This window comes from Acipenser ruthenus, chromosome 58, assembly GCF_902713425.1.
Source record: "Acipenser ruthenus chromosome 58, fAciRut3.2 maternal haplotype, whole genome shotgun sequence".
Classification (NCBI taxonomy): Eukaryota; Metazoa; Chordata; class Actinopteri; order Acipenseriformes; family Acipenseridae; genus Acipenser; species Acipenser ruthenus.
Genome location: NC_081246.1, coordinates 2,382,278 through 2,400,159, shown reverse-complemented (window position 1 = coordinate 2,400,159; position 17,882 = coordinate 2,382,278). Strand labels below are relative to the sequence as shown.

Sequence of the window (17,882 nt, the reverse complement as noted above, 5' to 3'; positions counted from 1 at the left end):
TATTGTAATAAAAAATGACTGTATATTATTCTATGTGTGATGATAATCATATTCCCGTTTAAATTGCTCAACATTAAAAACACACACACTAAACAAAACCGCATTAGTACTTCCTCTTCCTTTCTAATAATTTCAAAGACGAAAACCACAAGTTTTTTTCTTCTTCCGTAATTACAGTATAGAACATAAGAACATAAGAAAGTTTCCAAACGAGAGGAGGACATTCGGCCCATCTTGCTCGTTTGGTTGTTAGTAGCTTATTGATCCCAGAATCTCATCAAGCAGCTTCTTGAAGGATCCCAGGGTGTCAGCTTCAACAACATTACTGGGGAGTTGGTTCCAGACCCTCACAATTCTCTGTGTAAAAAAGTGCCTCCTATTTTCTGTTCTGAATATATATATATTCTCTGTACAGCTTGTCTTGTATCACTGACCTTACCGAGTACAGGAAGAAAAACTACTTTCTCTGCCGTGTGACTGAAGCGACCCTCCACTTGAACCCGTGTTGAACAAGACGCCTCTGCACTGAGTAATTACTGTACACTCCAAGACGAGTGTTTGACTTTAAAACATTTATTTGTCACACTTTTTAAAAAACGTCACTGCTTGTATTATTCTAAATGTGTTTATAAAATAAGCACCACAGGTTGTTTCAAGCTTAAACTGTTGTGTTTCTGATTTGTTCTTAATCGTTTAACAGGGTGTCACGCCTGATTCCGTGTAAACGCTGCTGTTTAGGAATAGAACACTTCTATTGTATTAGACACACGCACACACACACACACACACACACACACTCACGCACACGCACACACACACACACACACACACACACACACACACACACACACACACGGAATTTGCTTCCTCATATACTGTAACATTTTTAATTTGGTATTTCATTGCACAGATCAGCATTACCTCAACCAGCTCTGTATGTGCAGATAGCTAGACATCTAGGCTTTTTACGTTTAAATGCGATATCTGCGTTTTCTAAAAAGAAAAAAAACAAAAAGAAACCCACACAGCACCTCTACACACTGCGTTGCCCATAAAATAACTGAAGTAACTGCGTACATTTTGTTTTTTTAATATACACGTGACTGAGACACTCAAATTTTCATATCAAGTCTAGTTGGCGCAGGTTGTAAAAGATTTTGGGGGGTTGGTTGTGAATGCAAAGAAAGATTATTCTTTTATATATTTAAACCAATATGTGGATACCGTCGAGCAGCATAATGTAACTTTAGAACTACATTTCCCATCAAACCATCATGTTTACGTGAACAGGAGGATGATGGGAAATGTAGTTGCTGGAAACGGCACTGTAGACTGAAATTGTATCGTGTAAAAAAAACAAAGTGGCCAGGATGTAAAAAAAACACCTAGACAGCAATTGTGCTATATGGTAACACACACACACAAAACCAAACTTGAGTTCCCTTTTAAATATATCTGATATATAAACAATCATGAAATAAGAACATTTAAAAGCAGTTTCTTATGCAGTTTTAAAAATCAATAGATTTGTTTTCGCTGGATCACTGAAAAGAAACAAGAAATGTTCATTGCTTACAGTGCAATCACATTGTAATTGTATTCTGATATGGGTCTCCTCTATTTTATATATTTACCAGCTCCAGTCAAAGATGTTGAAGATCCTCTTCTTGGTGTCCTTGGTGCTGCAGGCTGCTTCCCACATCCAGTCTGTAAAGAGTTCCTCTTCGGGTGGTTCTGATGCTGGTGTCCAGAAGCCCTGTGCCCGCCTCTTCCACCCGGAGACTGGGGAGCAGCTGGAGCTGCCGTCCCTCCCAGAGAAGAAGAAGAAGCTGCTGAGGGGAGCTGCTGCTGGGAGTGAAGGAGCCTTCAGCTCCAGCTCCTTCACTGTGATGGACGGGTGTCTGCTCTCTCTGTGGGTTGCAGGTTCCCAAGAATGGGGCCTGGAGTCTCGCTCCTTCCCGAGTGGGGCTTACCTCAACCAGCTGCCTGGTGCTGGGGTCTCCCTGACCAGCTACCAGTGCACCTGCGACCAGGAGAACAAAGTCATGGCCAGCTTCAGGGACTTCAAAAAGAGGCACATTGCAGATAAAAATGAAAATGGTCGCGGTAACTTCTGCACACAGAAAATACATCGTAGACGTATAGAATATGGAAGATGCAAATACTTAAACACTTTTGTATTCGCTGACGATAACGATATAATCAATGTGTGTGGAAATCAAGGTGTCCGGATTTCCAGTAATATGTATAAAAGCAGGAATCGGTTCAGAATTGTGTATTGTAAAAATAAGAATCGAAAACGTAGACCCCCAAACTGTATCTACAGAGCTGAAAATGCAAACAGGAGGCTGTATATCATTGTAGGCTGTGATAACAACAGGCTGCCTGTACATTTTCAGAGATCAAGCAACCGCCCTCCTGTATTTGGAATCACTGGAAGAGTTTAAACTCTACTGTGAAGAACCAGCTCTCTCCGCACTGCTTATCGCTTTAGGAAACCAAGACAAGTAGCCTGCTGTTAAATTCCTCTTGTGTGGCAGGAAACTAATGGGAAGAGAAATGCAAGATTAAAGTGGAACTCTAGTTGTTTTGTATGTGTGCCTGTTAGTTTTCACTTTTAAATTGCAGTCTACAGTGCTTTGTTTCCAAGATAGCTTTCTGATAGGATGTGAAGTCATCTTGGAAACAGAGCACAATGCAATTTAACAGTGTAAAAAAGTGGTCAGGATGTACAAAAAAACACACACTTTACCTTTAAATGGTTGTAGCAACACATCAGAACATGTAATACAAAACAAGTTGAGTTCCCCTTTAAAGCACTCCATAATAGAATTGACACTGCATTGTACTGTACTGATGAGCAAGCAGGTTGCTATTGAAGCTCATACAGGTATACAGTTAGTTGTGCTTGTATATTTATACATATAGACAGGAGATGAATCCCTGTTTTTAAATATAGGGCCCTATGTGCTTATAGAATCAGCATTGTATCACTCCAGTAATGCCACAACTCTGTGAGATGAGCATCCACAGCACCCCCTTGTGGCATTTTAATAGTGCATCTCACTGTCTTGTGCAGCTGAGATAAATTCACATTATTAACACATATGCACTTTAAAGGGTAAATCAAGTTTTTTGTTGTCTGTTGCATATTCCCATATGTTGATATAACTGTTTAAGTAAGCTGTGTGTATTGTTTTTATTATCTATTTGGAATCCTGAGCACTTTTTTTACACTATTAAACTGCAGTCAACAGTGCTCCGTTTCCAAGATGGCTTCACATGCACCCTTCAGAAGAAATTCAGAACTACATTTCCCCATAATCCTGCTGCTCACGTATGAATGATGGGGGTGATGGTAAATGTAGTTCTTCTGAAGGGTACATGTGAAGCCATCTTGGAAACAGAAGAGCACTGTAGACTGCAATTTAATCATGTAAAAAAGAGGTCAGAATGTCAAAAAATAAAACACACACACACACACCTTAAAGAGTTGTAGCAACATATGGGAAACACCAAAAAACAACTTGAGTCCCCCTTTAACTTGCAACAAATGACAAAAACCCACAGTGACAAGTGAAGAGAAATAGTCTCCATCTTGTCTTGACCAGAGACGTGATTATTTGAATGAATGTGTGATGAATTGATCCTCTTTGATCATTCCTTTCCTGGTGTTGAGATATTGAGAATGGAAATGCAAGACGTTGTTTCTCTTGTAATCCCTGCTGTTTTAACGCAATAAAAGCTTCTGCTGCATCAAACACTTGACATGACTGTGTTTTTAATCTATATAACTCTAGCATACACTTAGGAGGATTTGACATTGACTACAAAACATTTTGTTTTATAAATATACGTCTATTGCATAATTCCAGTTATTTTGGTCACTGATTGATATTCAGTTGAATAATCATTGCTGGAATAAATACCTCGCACTCATCCCACACTTTGTTCTTCACAACCCGCCTCTGTGGAAAATGGTCGGTGTCTCCTGCTTCGTCCAACGGCCAGGGAGGTGATCATAAGAACATAAGAAAGTTTACAAACGAGAGGAGACCATTCAGCCCATCTTGCTCGTTTGGTTGTTAGTAGCTTATTGATCCCAGAATCTCATCAAGCAGCTTCTTGAAGGATCCCAGCGTGTCAGCTTCACCAACATTACTGGAGAGTTGGTTCCAGACCCTCACAATTGTCTGTGTAAAAAAGTGCCTCCTATTTTCTGTTTGAATGCCCCTTTTTCTAATCTCCATTTGTGACCCCTGGTCCTTGTTTCTTTTTTCAGGTCAAATAAGTCCCCTGGGTCGACATTGTCTATACCTTTTAGGATTTTGAATGTTTGAATCAGATCGCCACTTAGTCTTCTTTGTTCAAGACTGAACAGATTCACCTGTCTCCATATGACATGCCTTTTAAACCCGGGATAATTCTGGTTGCTCTTCTTTGCACTCTTTCTAGAGCAGCAATATCCTTTTTGTAACGAGGTGACCAGAACTGAACACAATATTCTAGGTGAGGTCTTACTAATGCATTGTAAAGTTTTAACATTACTTCCCTTGATTTAAATTCAACACTTCTCACAATATATCCAAGCATCTTGTTGGCCTTTTTTATGAGCTGCTGCTGGGAGTGAAGGAGCCTTCAGCTTCAGCTCCTTCACTGTGATGGACGGGTGTCTGCTCGATCTGTGGGTTGGGGCCTGGAGTCTCGCTCCTTCCCGAGTGGGGCTTACCTCAACCAGCTGCCTGGTGCTCGGGAAACAGGGAGCCTGTCCAGCTACCAGTGCACCTGCGACCAGGAGAAAAACCAAGTCATGGGCGATTACGAAGAATTCCAAAATATGCACATTGCAAGTACAAATAAAAATGGAAGAGGTAACTTCTGCACACAGATAATTAATCAAAGACAAATATCTGAAAATGGAGCATGCAAAGAGAAGAACACTTTTATAAATCACTAATATTATAAACGTAAACAAAGTGTGTAGAAATGAAGACGTCAAGATTCACAATAATTTGTGTAAAAGCAAGGAACGATTCAGAATTGTGGATTGTAAAAATGCAGACCAAAACCATAGCCCCCCAAAATGCATCTACAGAGATCGAAATGCAAACCGGAGGCTGTATATCATTGTAGGCTGTTATAGCAATAGGCTGCCTGTACATTTTCAGGGATCAAGCAACCGCCCTCCTGTATTTGGAATCACTGAAAGAGTTTAAACTCTAGTGTGAAGAACCAGCTCTCTCCGCACTGCTTATTGCTTTAGGAAACCAAGACAAGTAGCCTGCTGTTAATTTGTGGCAGGAAGTTAACAGGCGAAGGCAACTTTTCAAAAAAATCTAAGAGAAATGCAAGATTAAAGGGAATTCGAGATGTTTTCATTGTGTGTTACATGTTCCTATATGTTGCTACAACTGTTTAAGGTGTGTATTGTTTTTATTATTTTATTTTTGACATCCTGACCACTTATTTTTTTAAACTGTTAAATTTCAGTCTACAGTGTTCTGTTTCCAAGACGTACCCTTCAGAAAAACTTCAGAAGTACATTTCACATTCTCCCTCTCCTCATATATGAAGGTGGTGATGGGGAATGTAGTTCTGAAGTACATATCAAATGATCCCTCCCCTCATATATGAAGGTGGTGATGGGGAATGTAGTTCTGAAGTACATATCAAATGATCCCTCCCCTCATATATGAAGGTGATGATGGGGAATGTAGTTCTGAAGTTCTTCTGAAAGATACACGTCACGCCATCTTGGAAACAGAGCACAGTGCAGTTTAATAGTGTAAAAAAAAAAAGAGGTCAGGATGTAAAAAAATAAAAACAATATACCCACTTTACTTACCACCCTGTGTCGGCACAGTGTAGTTTGCATATTCTCCACGTGTTCGGATTGTGTAATACAAAAACAAGTTGAGTTCCCTTTTAAAGCACTCCACAATAGAATTAACACTGAACTGTACTGATGAGCAAGCAGGTTGCTGTCCATGTACAGTTATTTGTAGGTGCACATTGATACATATAGGCAGACAAATCCTTGTTTTTGAAGATAGGGCCGTATGTGCTTATAGAATCAGCATTGTGTAACTAGCAATGCGAGAACTCAAAGATGATTCAACAGCACCCCCTTGTGGGCATTTTAATAGTGCACCTCACTGCCCTGTGCTCTGAGACATTAGAAATTAGAGCTTATTGACACGCGTACTTTAAAGAGGAAATCCATTGACTATCGACATTTGAAACGTTTTTATTTATTTATATAGACCAGACGGCAAATAAATAACTAAATATAATACTAGCATAAAAAATAACAAAAAGTAAAAAAAAAAAAAAAAAAAAAACTGTGGGTAGTTAGTTTCAAATAGTCCGTCTGTCCCCCCACCCTCTTTTTTTTATAAAGTAAAAGTATATACAAAAAATATATTTTACACAATAGGGTCATTTATTTAGCCATAAAAGTTACCTCCATTTTTAATTCATATATACACACAAACACACACACCACCCTCTGTCGGCACAGTGGAGTTTGCATATTCTCCCCGTGTTCGCATTGTGGGTTTTCTCCGGGTACTCCGGTTTCCTCCCACAGTCCAAAGACATGCTGTTCAGGTTGATTGGTCATTCGAAATTGCACTCTGTGTGTGTGTGGTCCCCTGCGATGGACTGGCATCCCGTTCAGGGTGTAATCCTGCCTTGCGCACTCTGTCTGTCGGGTTAGGCTCCGGCTCACCATGACCCTCTATAGCAGGGGTGCACAATTCCGGTCCTGGAGGGCCGGATCCCTCCTGGCTTTTGTTCCAACTGTGTTCTAAATTACTTAATTAGACCAATAATTGGTAATAATTGGTCCAATTAAGTAATTTAGGGCAAGGTTTGAACAAAAGCCAGGAGGGACACCGGCCCTCCAGGACCGGAATTGTGCACCCCTGCTCTATAGGATTAAGCGGTTATTGATAATGGGATGGATCACCCTGTGTTATGTACTGCCTGGACGCCACCTGGTGGTCGCCTACTGAGCACCAGGACTCGCTGAGAGATACTCCCACTAATAGAACTACACAGGAGACTTCACACTCAGGTAAGTACCAACTCGTTCCAACCACTTTCTTCCCTCTATCCAGGTTCATTTTAATCCGGGGGTCCACACAGACACACCCTGACACACACACACACACACACGCACACACACACACAGACACTCTTACAGGCAAGTAATACAAAAACGTAACTTTTATTCATTTGATTCTTAATTGCAGTAGAAATGGGTAAGTATATAAAACAGTATCCTAGAAAAATATATATAAAATCCAGCTGCAAAAATCCCTGCAGTGAAAACTGAGCCAAGAGTCTCACAAGACGAGAATCAGTTAGAAGATAGACAAAAACACAAAAAGGCCCTGCAGTCCGTGTGTCTGTCTGTGACACACAGACGGCAAATTAGAGTGACCAATCAACCTGAACAGCATGTCTTTGGACTGTGTCAGGAATCCAGAGTACCCAGAGAAAACCCACAATGTGAACACATTGAGGAGAACATGCAAACTCCACACAGACAGACCCCTGAGGCCGGAATCGAACCCAGGACCCTGGAGCTGTGCCACCCCTAAGAAGAAATAATAATAAAAAAGATGAAAAAAAATCAAATAAATATAAAATTTGAAACCACAAGAAAGTTTCCATGTAGTCAGTTTAGCAGCCTGCTTCCTTCATTGACACATGGCTGTGTGCAAAACTTAACAGACCACCTTCCTCTTGACTAGCTAAGTGCAAGATGAACAGGCTCCACACCAAAAAACCAGAAGGTGAGTATCTCCTTCATTTCTCACAGCATGTTCAAAACTTTTTAACTAACCACAGAAGTACATGTAATGTAACTATTTGAGTTTGATGTGCATGCAACTTAACTATGTTTAACTATGTTTAACTATGTTTATTTACAGAACTTTAAAAAAATACAGTTTTATTCCTTGAAAACAAGACATTCATTCCGTCGATATTTTTCCCATTACAATGTGCTTGTGATACTGTCACGAAAAACAATTAAGTCAGGGGTTAGTATTATTATTTTAATTGTTAAAAGTAGCCAAACTACGCCACCTGGTGGAATATACGGGCACCAGGTCCCGAAATTAATACACTTTCATGATTAAATCTAATACTTAATAAACTTTTATCCAATTCCTTCTTTGCCGGTTCTATTTTTATCCCAGGACCACACAACACACAAGATATTATTATAAATAAGCTTTATTTAGTACAAACAATTCTTTAAAATATAAAAACTTCAGTCACAACATACACTATTATTCATTTTTCTTGCTCATCTGGTTAGCATGCTTAGTACACATTTTTAAAACTCATCATTCAATAACGAGGGTATAGCAACTAAAAAGATAAGATCAGTATTTGGCAGAACAATTGAATAAAGTCCACTAAATCGCGGTGCAACTACTTGTCCAACGCGACCAATTAGAAGTCTTAGTATGCAAAAAAAAAAAAAAAAAAGGAAAATCAATGTCAGTCTCACGAGTCTCTGTCCCGGTTCCGTTGATAGCTGAGAAAAGATCCAACTCGTTACCCCCGTGCCTACAGAGGACTCTAGAAAGAATAGTCCATGTTCAGAGGACTCTAGAAAGAATAGTCCATGTTCAGAGGACTCTAGAAAGAATAGTCCATGTCCAGCGCAGCTCACTCTAGCCTCCAGGAACGCGCGCAGATTCTCCCGTGCAGCAATACCAGTTCCAGCTGCAGCAACGCTGATCCCGGCACACACTCTAGCCCCAGAAAATCAGACTTCAGCACAACGTGTATAAGCAGATTTTAATCCCTACACAGATTTACTGCATAACACTATGTAACACAATTTTTGTTCCTGGGTAGTAAGTGTTGTTTCCTAATTGCTGATGCCTCAAAAGTATAGAAAATGGCTATTATTCCCCACAAACTTTGCTTTTGTAACCAGGTGTCACAAAGACGGCCGGAGTGGGTGGCGTCAGACCAGATGCAGGAAATAAATAAACAGAGAGATGTGGTTTGGTATAAACTGGGCGCGTGATTGCGCACTACACGCCAAAATAAAAAGACAAACAAAACGGACTACACAGACAAAACACGGTGAGCAGATTTAACTATTATTATTATTATTATTATTATTATTATTATTATTATTATTATTATTATTATTATTATTATCTTTACCTCCGTCTCCAATCCCGTTCTCCACTCACCGAACACCTAACCCCGACTGCAAGAAACGTGCATCTATATATACTGTTGTGCTGGGATTCAATTACTAATTAATTATTCACTTGAATCCCAGCACGTGAATTAATTCTGTGCAACCCCGTGCTCACATATTACATTTAACCAGCACGTGAAGTGATTTGTGCCCTCCTCGTGCCTAAATACAAATCTACACTTTTTAAATACACGTGAAACACAGACCCGTTTACATCCCGTGTACCAATGACTATACACCAACATTAACACACGCACGCAACATACAACATATAACACACACAATTGCACACAGGGGCGGGGCACATTGCCACATATACCCCCCCTTGTGCGCAGCACACATGGCCTCAACGGCCACCTCCCCCCTTAAAAATCCAGCAGTCCAGGCCAAAGTCTCGGGCTGGGAAGGGAGGCTTCAGTGGGCCCATGGCTGGCAATGCTGTCAGCACCCCTGCCGGTAGTGGCACGGCTGACAGCCTGCTGGTCCATGCTTGCAGCGAAATTGCTGCGGGGGATGCTGGTCTCCTGACCTCTCCCCCTTCCTTCGTAGCCGGTAGCTCCCCTTGGTGGGGCTCCGACCACAGTACTGCCGGCAGCGAAACTGCTGCAGTGGGAGCAGGTCTCCGGACCTCCCCCACGATCTCCGGCAGCGAAACTGCTGCTGGGGTTGGTGGTCTCCAGACCTCCTTCCCCTTCTTCGTGGCCGACAGCTCCCCTTTCTGGGGCTCCGGCCACCGTACTCCCCGTGGTGGAGGTACAGGAAGCAGAGACAGCTCCTGCTGTTCTGCTTCTGGCAGTGGCGGAGGCAGAGGCAGCTCCTGCTGCTCTGCTCCTGCCGGTGGTGGAGGCAGAGGCAGCTCCTGCTGCTCTGCTCCTGCCGGTGAAGATGGTGGAGGCAGAGGCAGCTCCTGCCGGTGAAGATGGTGGAGGCAGAGGCAGCTCCTGCTGCTCTGCTCCTGGCGGTGGTGGAGGCAGAGGCAGCTCCTGCTCCTCTGCTCCTAGTGGAGGAAGCGGTGGAGGTGGCGGAGGCAGAGGCAGCTCCTGCTGCTCCGCTCCTGCTGGTGTAGGTGGGAGCAGCGTGTAGTCTCCTGCCGATGGAGGTGGGAGCAGCGTGTAGTCTCCCCCTTTTCCAGGGGACTGGTGCTGCTCTGCCTCTCTTGCAGGGAACTGGTGCGGCTCCGCTTTTGACGGGGAAACCAGCAGGCATTCTCCCTCTGCTGGTGGAGGTGGAACCAGCAGGCATTCTCCCTCTGCTGGCAGCTTGGGTCCTAGGGCTGTGGACGCACCGACTTCCCTCTCTTCGGGCTGTGGACGCACCGACTCCTCCCTTTTGGGCTGTGGACGCACCGACTCCTCCCTTTTGGGCTGTGGACGCACCGACTCCTCCCTTTTGGGCTGTGGACGCACCGACTCCTCCCTTTTGGGCTGTGGACGCACCGACTCCCCCCTCTTGGGCTGTGGACGTTCGGGCTCCCCCCACTCAGGCGTAGGACGTTCGGGCTCCTCCCACTCAGGCGTAGGACGTTCGGGCTCCTCCCGCTCGGGCTGTGGATGCTCAGGCTCCTCCCGCTCGGGCTGTGGACGCAAAACCAGCAGGCATTCTTCCTCTGCTGGTGGAGACGGGGACAGCAGGCATTCTTCCCCTGCTGGTGGACCTGCTACCTGGGCTGCTGTTCCACTTATAATTGCCTCCAGGTAGCTGAGGTCCAACCAGTGTACCTAGAAGAATTGATGCTGTTTTGAAGGCAAAGGGTAGTCACACCAAATATTGATTTGATGTAGATTTTTCTTCTGTTCACTCACTTTGCATTTTGTTAATTGATAAATATAAACTATTAACATGTCTATTTTTGAAAGCATTCTTACTTTATAGCATTTTTTCACACCTGCCTAAAACTTTTGCACAGTACTGTATATATGTGCAGACATCACTTGGACCATGGAATGGGAATCACAAGCTGTCACAAACAAGTTCCTTGTGAGAAACCCCACTAGTCGACCTGCCAGCTTTGAACTGCCACGACGAGAGCGGTCCCTGCTAAACAAGCTCAAGACAGGCCAAGACCCCTGTGCAGCCATCCAGCAGCACTGAGACCTCCGTGCAAACCCCTTGTGCACTTGTGGAGAGACACAAACGATGTTGCACATCATCGAGGAGTGCCCCCTTTACAAACTAAGAGGTGGATTCATAACTTTAAACTCAGCAAACCAGGAGGCAATTACTTGGCTTTGCGGATCTGCAGTTGCTAAATAAATAAAGTACATGTTACAAAAATATAAAAGGATTAATATTGTTAAATGCTTAATAATGCAATACTACAAATTCCTTCCTCACCATACCCTAATGCAGGGGTGGCCAACCCTGGTCCTGGAGAGCCTCAGGGATTCATGTCCAAAGTTACCATTTGTTCCAGCTACTCAGCAGTTAGTGATTTAGAAATAGCTATAAAACCCATCCCTACCATATCACTGTTCACTGATATCTGTGCTTGCTGACATGTGTGTTTAGTGTGGGTTGCTCTTGTTGTTTTTATTATGACTGTTTCATGTTTGCTGTAATGATGCTGCCTCTTGGCCAGGTCACTATTGTAAATGAGAATTGGTTCTCAATTGACTAACCTGGTAAATAAAGGTCTAATGAATAAAATCATTTATATCAATACAACTTTATAATCTGTAGTATTTTGTTCTTCACCTGCTTTATTCCAGTGCACTTGTATATTATCCTGATGTAGCTATCATTGACACTGTTATCTGCTCTAATGAACTGCCCTGATATTGAATCATGTGCACTGTGTTTTGTATCTGCTCTTATTAGGACTGAAGTCATTGTATTTTGTATCTTGCTCTTACATTGTAAAGAGATTCTTGAGTAAGGGGATTTTCTGCTAATAAATAAATAATAATATCACTTTGAACTGCCTTTGAACTCTATGACCTCCCTCACCCCCTCCCCCACCATCCCCCTCATTTTTAGATGGCCAGGCGTTCTGTTTTATGTGGTTAGCTAAGTAGTTTTGAACATGCTGTGAGAACGAAGGAGATAGACTCAACTTCTGCTTTTGTGGTTTGGAACCTGTGGTTTGGAACATCAAACACACTCACACACTCACACAGAAGGCAAATTAGAGTGACCAATCAACCTGAACAGCAGGTCTTTGGACCGTGGGTGGATACCAGAGTACCATGAGAAAACCTACAATGCAAACATGGGGAGAACATGCAAACTCCACACAGACAGACCCCTGAGGCCGGAATCGAATCCAGGTCCCTGGAGCTGAGCCGCCCCTAAGAAGAAATAATAATAAAATAATAAAATGGACTGGCTACCTTCAAGATGTACCACAGGGATCAGTATTAGGTCCTCTGCTATTCCTAATCTACATTAATGATTTAGACTCTGATATAGTAAGCAAACTCGTTAAATTTGCAGACGACACAAAAATAGGAGGAGTGGCAGACACTGTTGAAGCAGCAAAGGTCATTCAAAATGATCTAGACAGCATTCAAAATTGGGCAGACACATGGCAAATGAAATTTAATAGAGAAAAGTGTAAAGTATTGCATGCGGGCAATAAAAATGTGCATTATAAATATCATATGGGAGATAGTGAAATTGAAGAAGGGAACTATGAAAAAGACCTAGGAGTTTATGTTGACTCAGAAATGTCTTCATCTAGACAATGTGGGGAAGCTATAAAAAAGGCTAACAAGATGCTTGGATATATTGTGAGGAGTGTTGAATTTAAATCAAGGGAAGTAATGTTAAAACTCTACAATGCATTAGTAAGACCACACCTTGAATATTGTGTTCAGTTCTGGTCACCTCGTTACAAAAAGGATATTGCTGCTCTAGAAAGAGTGCAAAGAAGAGCAACCAGAATTATCCCGGGTTTAAAAGGCATGTCGTATGCAGACAGGCTAAAAGAATTGAATCTATTCAGTCTTGAACAAAGAAGACTATGCGGCGATCTGATTCAAACATTCAAAATCCTAAAAGGTATAGACAATGTCAACCCGGGGGACTTCTTTGACTTAAAAAAAGAAAAAAGGACCAGGGGTCATAAATGGAGATTAGATAAAGGGGCATTCAGAACAGAAAATAGGAGGCACTTTTTTACACAGAGAATTGTGAGGGTCTAGAACCAACTCCCCAGTAATGTTGTTGAAGCTGACACCCTGGGATCCTTCAAGAAGCTGCTTGATGAGATTCTGGGATCAATAAGCTACTAACAACCAAACGAGCAAGATGGGCTGAATGGCCTCCTCTCGTTTGTAAACTTTCTTATGTTCTTATGTTCTTATGAACAGGCTCCAAACCACAAAACCAGAAGGTGAGTCTATCTCCTTCATTCTCACAGCATGTTCAAAACTATTCAGCTAACCACACGAAACAGAACGTCTGGCCATCTAAAAACAAAGGTAAAAGAAACCGCAGTGCTGCTCATCCTGAAGGTAGAATACGAGTGAGAGAATGAGAGGTGTTAGGACTAAAAAAAGAGCAAGCAAAAACACATGATCTTGAACACAAAGGGCAGCAGTGTGGAGCACTGGTTAGGGGGGCTCTGGACTCCTGACCTTGAGTGGGGGTTCAATCCCAGTTAGGATTGATACAGACAGAGCTAGCTACTGTAGATAGACCCTTGAACAAGCAGGCAGGTACTTTACCTCTCATATTGCTCTAGTAAAAATCCAACTGTATAAAAGGGTAATTGTAGGTGCAGAGCACCACACACACACACACACACACACACACACACACACACGCACACACACAAACAGACACGCACACACACAAACAGACACGCACACACACAGAAAGGCACGTACACACATAGACAGGCAGGCACGCACACACAAAGAGACAGGCACACACACAGACAGTCACACACACTCACAGGCACACACACAGACAGGCACACAGACAGAGAGGCAGGCACACACACGCACACAGACAGGGACACACACACAGACAAGCACACACACACAGAGACAAGCACACACACAGAGACAGGCACGTACACACAGAGACAGGTGTACACAGGTACACACACACACAGACAGGCACACACTCAGAGAGTCACACACACACACAAGCAGGCACAGACACACACAGACAGGCAAACACACACATATAGGTATACACACACATACAGATAGGCACACACACAGATTGGCAAACACACACAGACAGGGACATACACAGATAGGAAAACACACACACACAGACAGGGACAAACACACACAGATAGGCACACACATACACAGACAGGCACACATGCACACAGACAGACACACACACACACTCACACACACACATAGAAGAGGCACACACACAGGCACAGACAGGCACATACACAGACAGACACACACACACACACACTCACACACACAGAGAGACAGGCGCACAGACACACAAACAGTCACACACACACACACATGATAGGCACACACACAGGCAAACACACACACAGACCGGAACACACACACACACATACAGGCACACACACACAGACACAGACACACACACAGACACACACACACACATACAGCCAGGCACACACAGACAGTCACACACACACACAGAGAGACAGGCGCACAGACACACAAACAATCACACACACACACACGATAGGCACACAGACAGGCAAGCACACACACACACAGACAGGCAACACACACACACACAGACAGGCACACACACATACACACACATACACACAGACACACACATACAGACAGACACACATACACACACACACACACACAGAGACAGGCACACACAGACAGGCACACACACAAACAGGCACACACACAGACAGACACACACACAGAGAAAGACAGACACACACACAGAGACAGGTGCACACACACAGTCAGGCACACACACGTACACACAGGCAGACACACACAGACAGGCACACACACAGACAGGCACACACACACACATACACAGACATGCACACACACACAAACAGGCACACACACAGACAGGCGCGCACACACACAGACAGTCACACACACAGGCAAGCACACACACACAGGCAGGGACACACAAAGACAGGCACACACACACAGACAGGCACACACAAAGACAGGCACACAGACAGGCAGGCAGGCACTCACACACAAACTGGCTCATTTTTAGATGGCCAGGCGTTCTGTTTTATGTGGTTAGCTAAGTAGTTTTGAACATGCTGTGAGAACGAAGGAGATAGACTCAACTTCTGCTTTTGTGGTTTGGAACCTGTGGTTTGGAACATCAAACACACTCACACACTCACACAGAAGGCAAATTAGAGTGACCAATCAACCTGAACAGCAGGTCTTTGGACCGTGGGTGGATACCAGAGTACCATGAGAAAACCTACAATGCAAACATGGGGAGAACATGCAAACTCCACACAGACAGACCCCTGAGGCCGGAATCGAATCCAGGTCCCTGGAGCTGAGCCGCCCCTAAGAAGAAATAATAATAAAATAATAAAATAGACTGGCTACCTTCAAGATGAACAGGCTCCAAACCACAAAACCAGAAGGTGAGTCTATCTCCTTCATTCTCACAGCATGTTCAAAACTATTCAGCTAACCACATGAAACAGAACGTCTGGCCATCTAAAAACAAAGGTAAAAGAAACCGCAGTGCTGCTCATCTTGAAGGTAGAATACAAGTGAGAGAATGAGAGGTGTTAGGACTAAAAAAAAGAGCAAGCAAAAACACATGATCTTGAACACAAAGCGCAGCAGTGTGGAGCACTGGTTAGGGGGGCTCTGGACTCCTGACCTTGAGTGGGGGTTCAATCCCAGTTAGGATTGATACAGACAGAGCTAGCTTCTGTAGATAGACCCTTGAGCAAGCAGGCAGGAACTTTACCTCTTATATTGCTCTAGTAAAAATCCAACTGTATAAAAGGGTAATTGTAGGTGCAGAGCACCACACACACACACAGGGAGGCACACACACACACACACACACACACACACACGCACACACACACACACGCACACACACACACACACACACGCACACACACAAAGAGACAGGCACACACACAGACAGTCACACACACTCACAGGCACACACACAGGCATACACACAGACAGAGAGGCAGGCACACACACACGCGCACAGACAGGGACACACACACACACTCACACAGAAAAGCACACACACACAGAGACAAGCACACACACAGAGACTGGCACGTACACACAGAGACAGGTGTACACAGGCACACACACACACAGACAGGCACACACTCAGAGTGTCACACACACAGACAAGCACACACACACACAAGCAGGCACAGACACACACAGACAGGCAAACACACACATATAGGTATACACACACATACAGATAGGCACACACACAGATTGGCAAACACACACAGACAGGGACATACACAGATAGGCAAACACACACACACAGACAGGGACAAACACACACAGATAGGCACACACATACACAGACAGGCACACATGCACACAGACAGGGACATACACACTCACACACACACATAGAAGAGGCACACACACAGGCACAGACAGGCACATACACAGACAGACACACACAGACCAGAACACACACACACACATACAGACACACACACACAGACACAGACACACACACAGACACACACACACACATACAGCCAGGCACACACAGACAGTCACACACACACACAGAGAGACAGGCGCACAGACACACAAACAATCACACACACACGATAGGCACACAGACAGGCAAGCACACACACACACAGACAGGCAACACACACACACACAGACAGGCACACACACATACACACACATACACACAGACACACACATACAGACAGACACACATACACACACACACACACACAGAGACAGGCACACACAGACAGGCACACACACAAACAGGCACACACACAGACAGACACACACACAGAGAAAGACAGACACACACACAGAGACAGGTGCACACACACAGTCAGGCACACACACGTACACACAGGCAGACACACACAGACAGGCACACACACAGACAGGCACACACACACACATACACAGACATGCACACACACACAAACAGGCACACACACAGACAGGCGCGCACACACACAGACAGTCACACACACAGGCAAGCACACACACACAGGCAGGGACACACAAAGACAGGCACACACACAGACAGGCACACACAAAGACAGGCACACAGACAGGCAGGCAGGCACTCACACAAACAGGCTCATTTTTAGATGGCCAGGCGTTCTGTTTTATGTGGTTAGCTAAGTAGTTTTGAACATGCTGTGAGAACAAAGGAGATAGACTCAACTTCTGCTTTTGTGGTTTGGAACCTGTGGTTTGGAACATCAAACACACTCACACACTCACACAGAAGGCAAATTAGAGTGACCAATCAACCTGAACAGCAGGTCTTTGGACCGTGGGTGGATACCAGAGTACCATGAGAAAACCTACAATGCAAACATGGGGAGAACATGCAAACTCCACACAGACAGACCCCTGAGGCCGGAATCGAATCCAGGTCCCTGGAGCTGAGCCGCCCCTAAGAAGAAATAATAATAAAATAATAAAATAGACTGGCTACCTTCAAGATGTACCACAGGGATCAGTATTAGGTCCTCTGCTATTCCTAA

At 43.9% G+C, this 17,882-nt stretch overlaps 1 protein-coding gene across 1 annotated transcript; it reads left to right on the top strand.

Annotated features, from left to right (window-relative positions):
• Positions 1 to 224: 224 nt before the first annotated feature.
• On the top strand, positions 225 to 2,740 carry LOC117967205 (uncharacterized). The gene is made up of 2 exons (XM_059018300.1): positions 225 to 529; positions 1,638 to 2,740. Exon 2 carries the CDS (start codon positions 1,650 to 1,652, stop codon positions 2,445 to 2,447), a length of 798 nt encoding a protein of 265 aa, XP_058874283.1. The 5' UTR covers positions 225 to 529; positions 1,638 to 1,649; the 3' UTR covers positions 2,448 to 2,740.
• Positions 2,741 to 17,882: the final 15,142 nt, after the last annotated feature.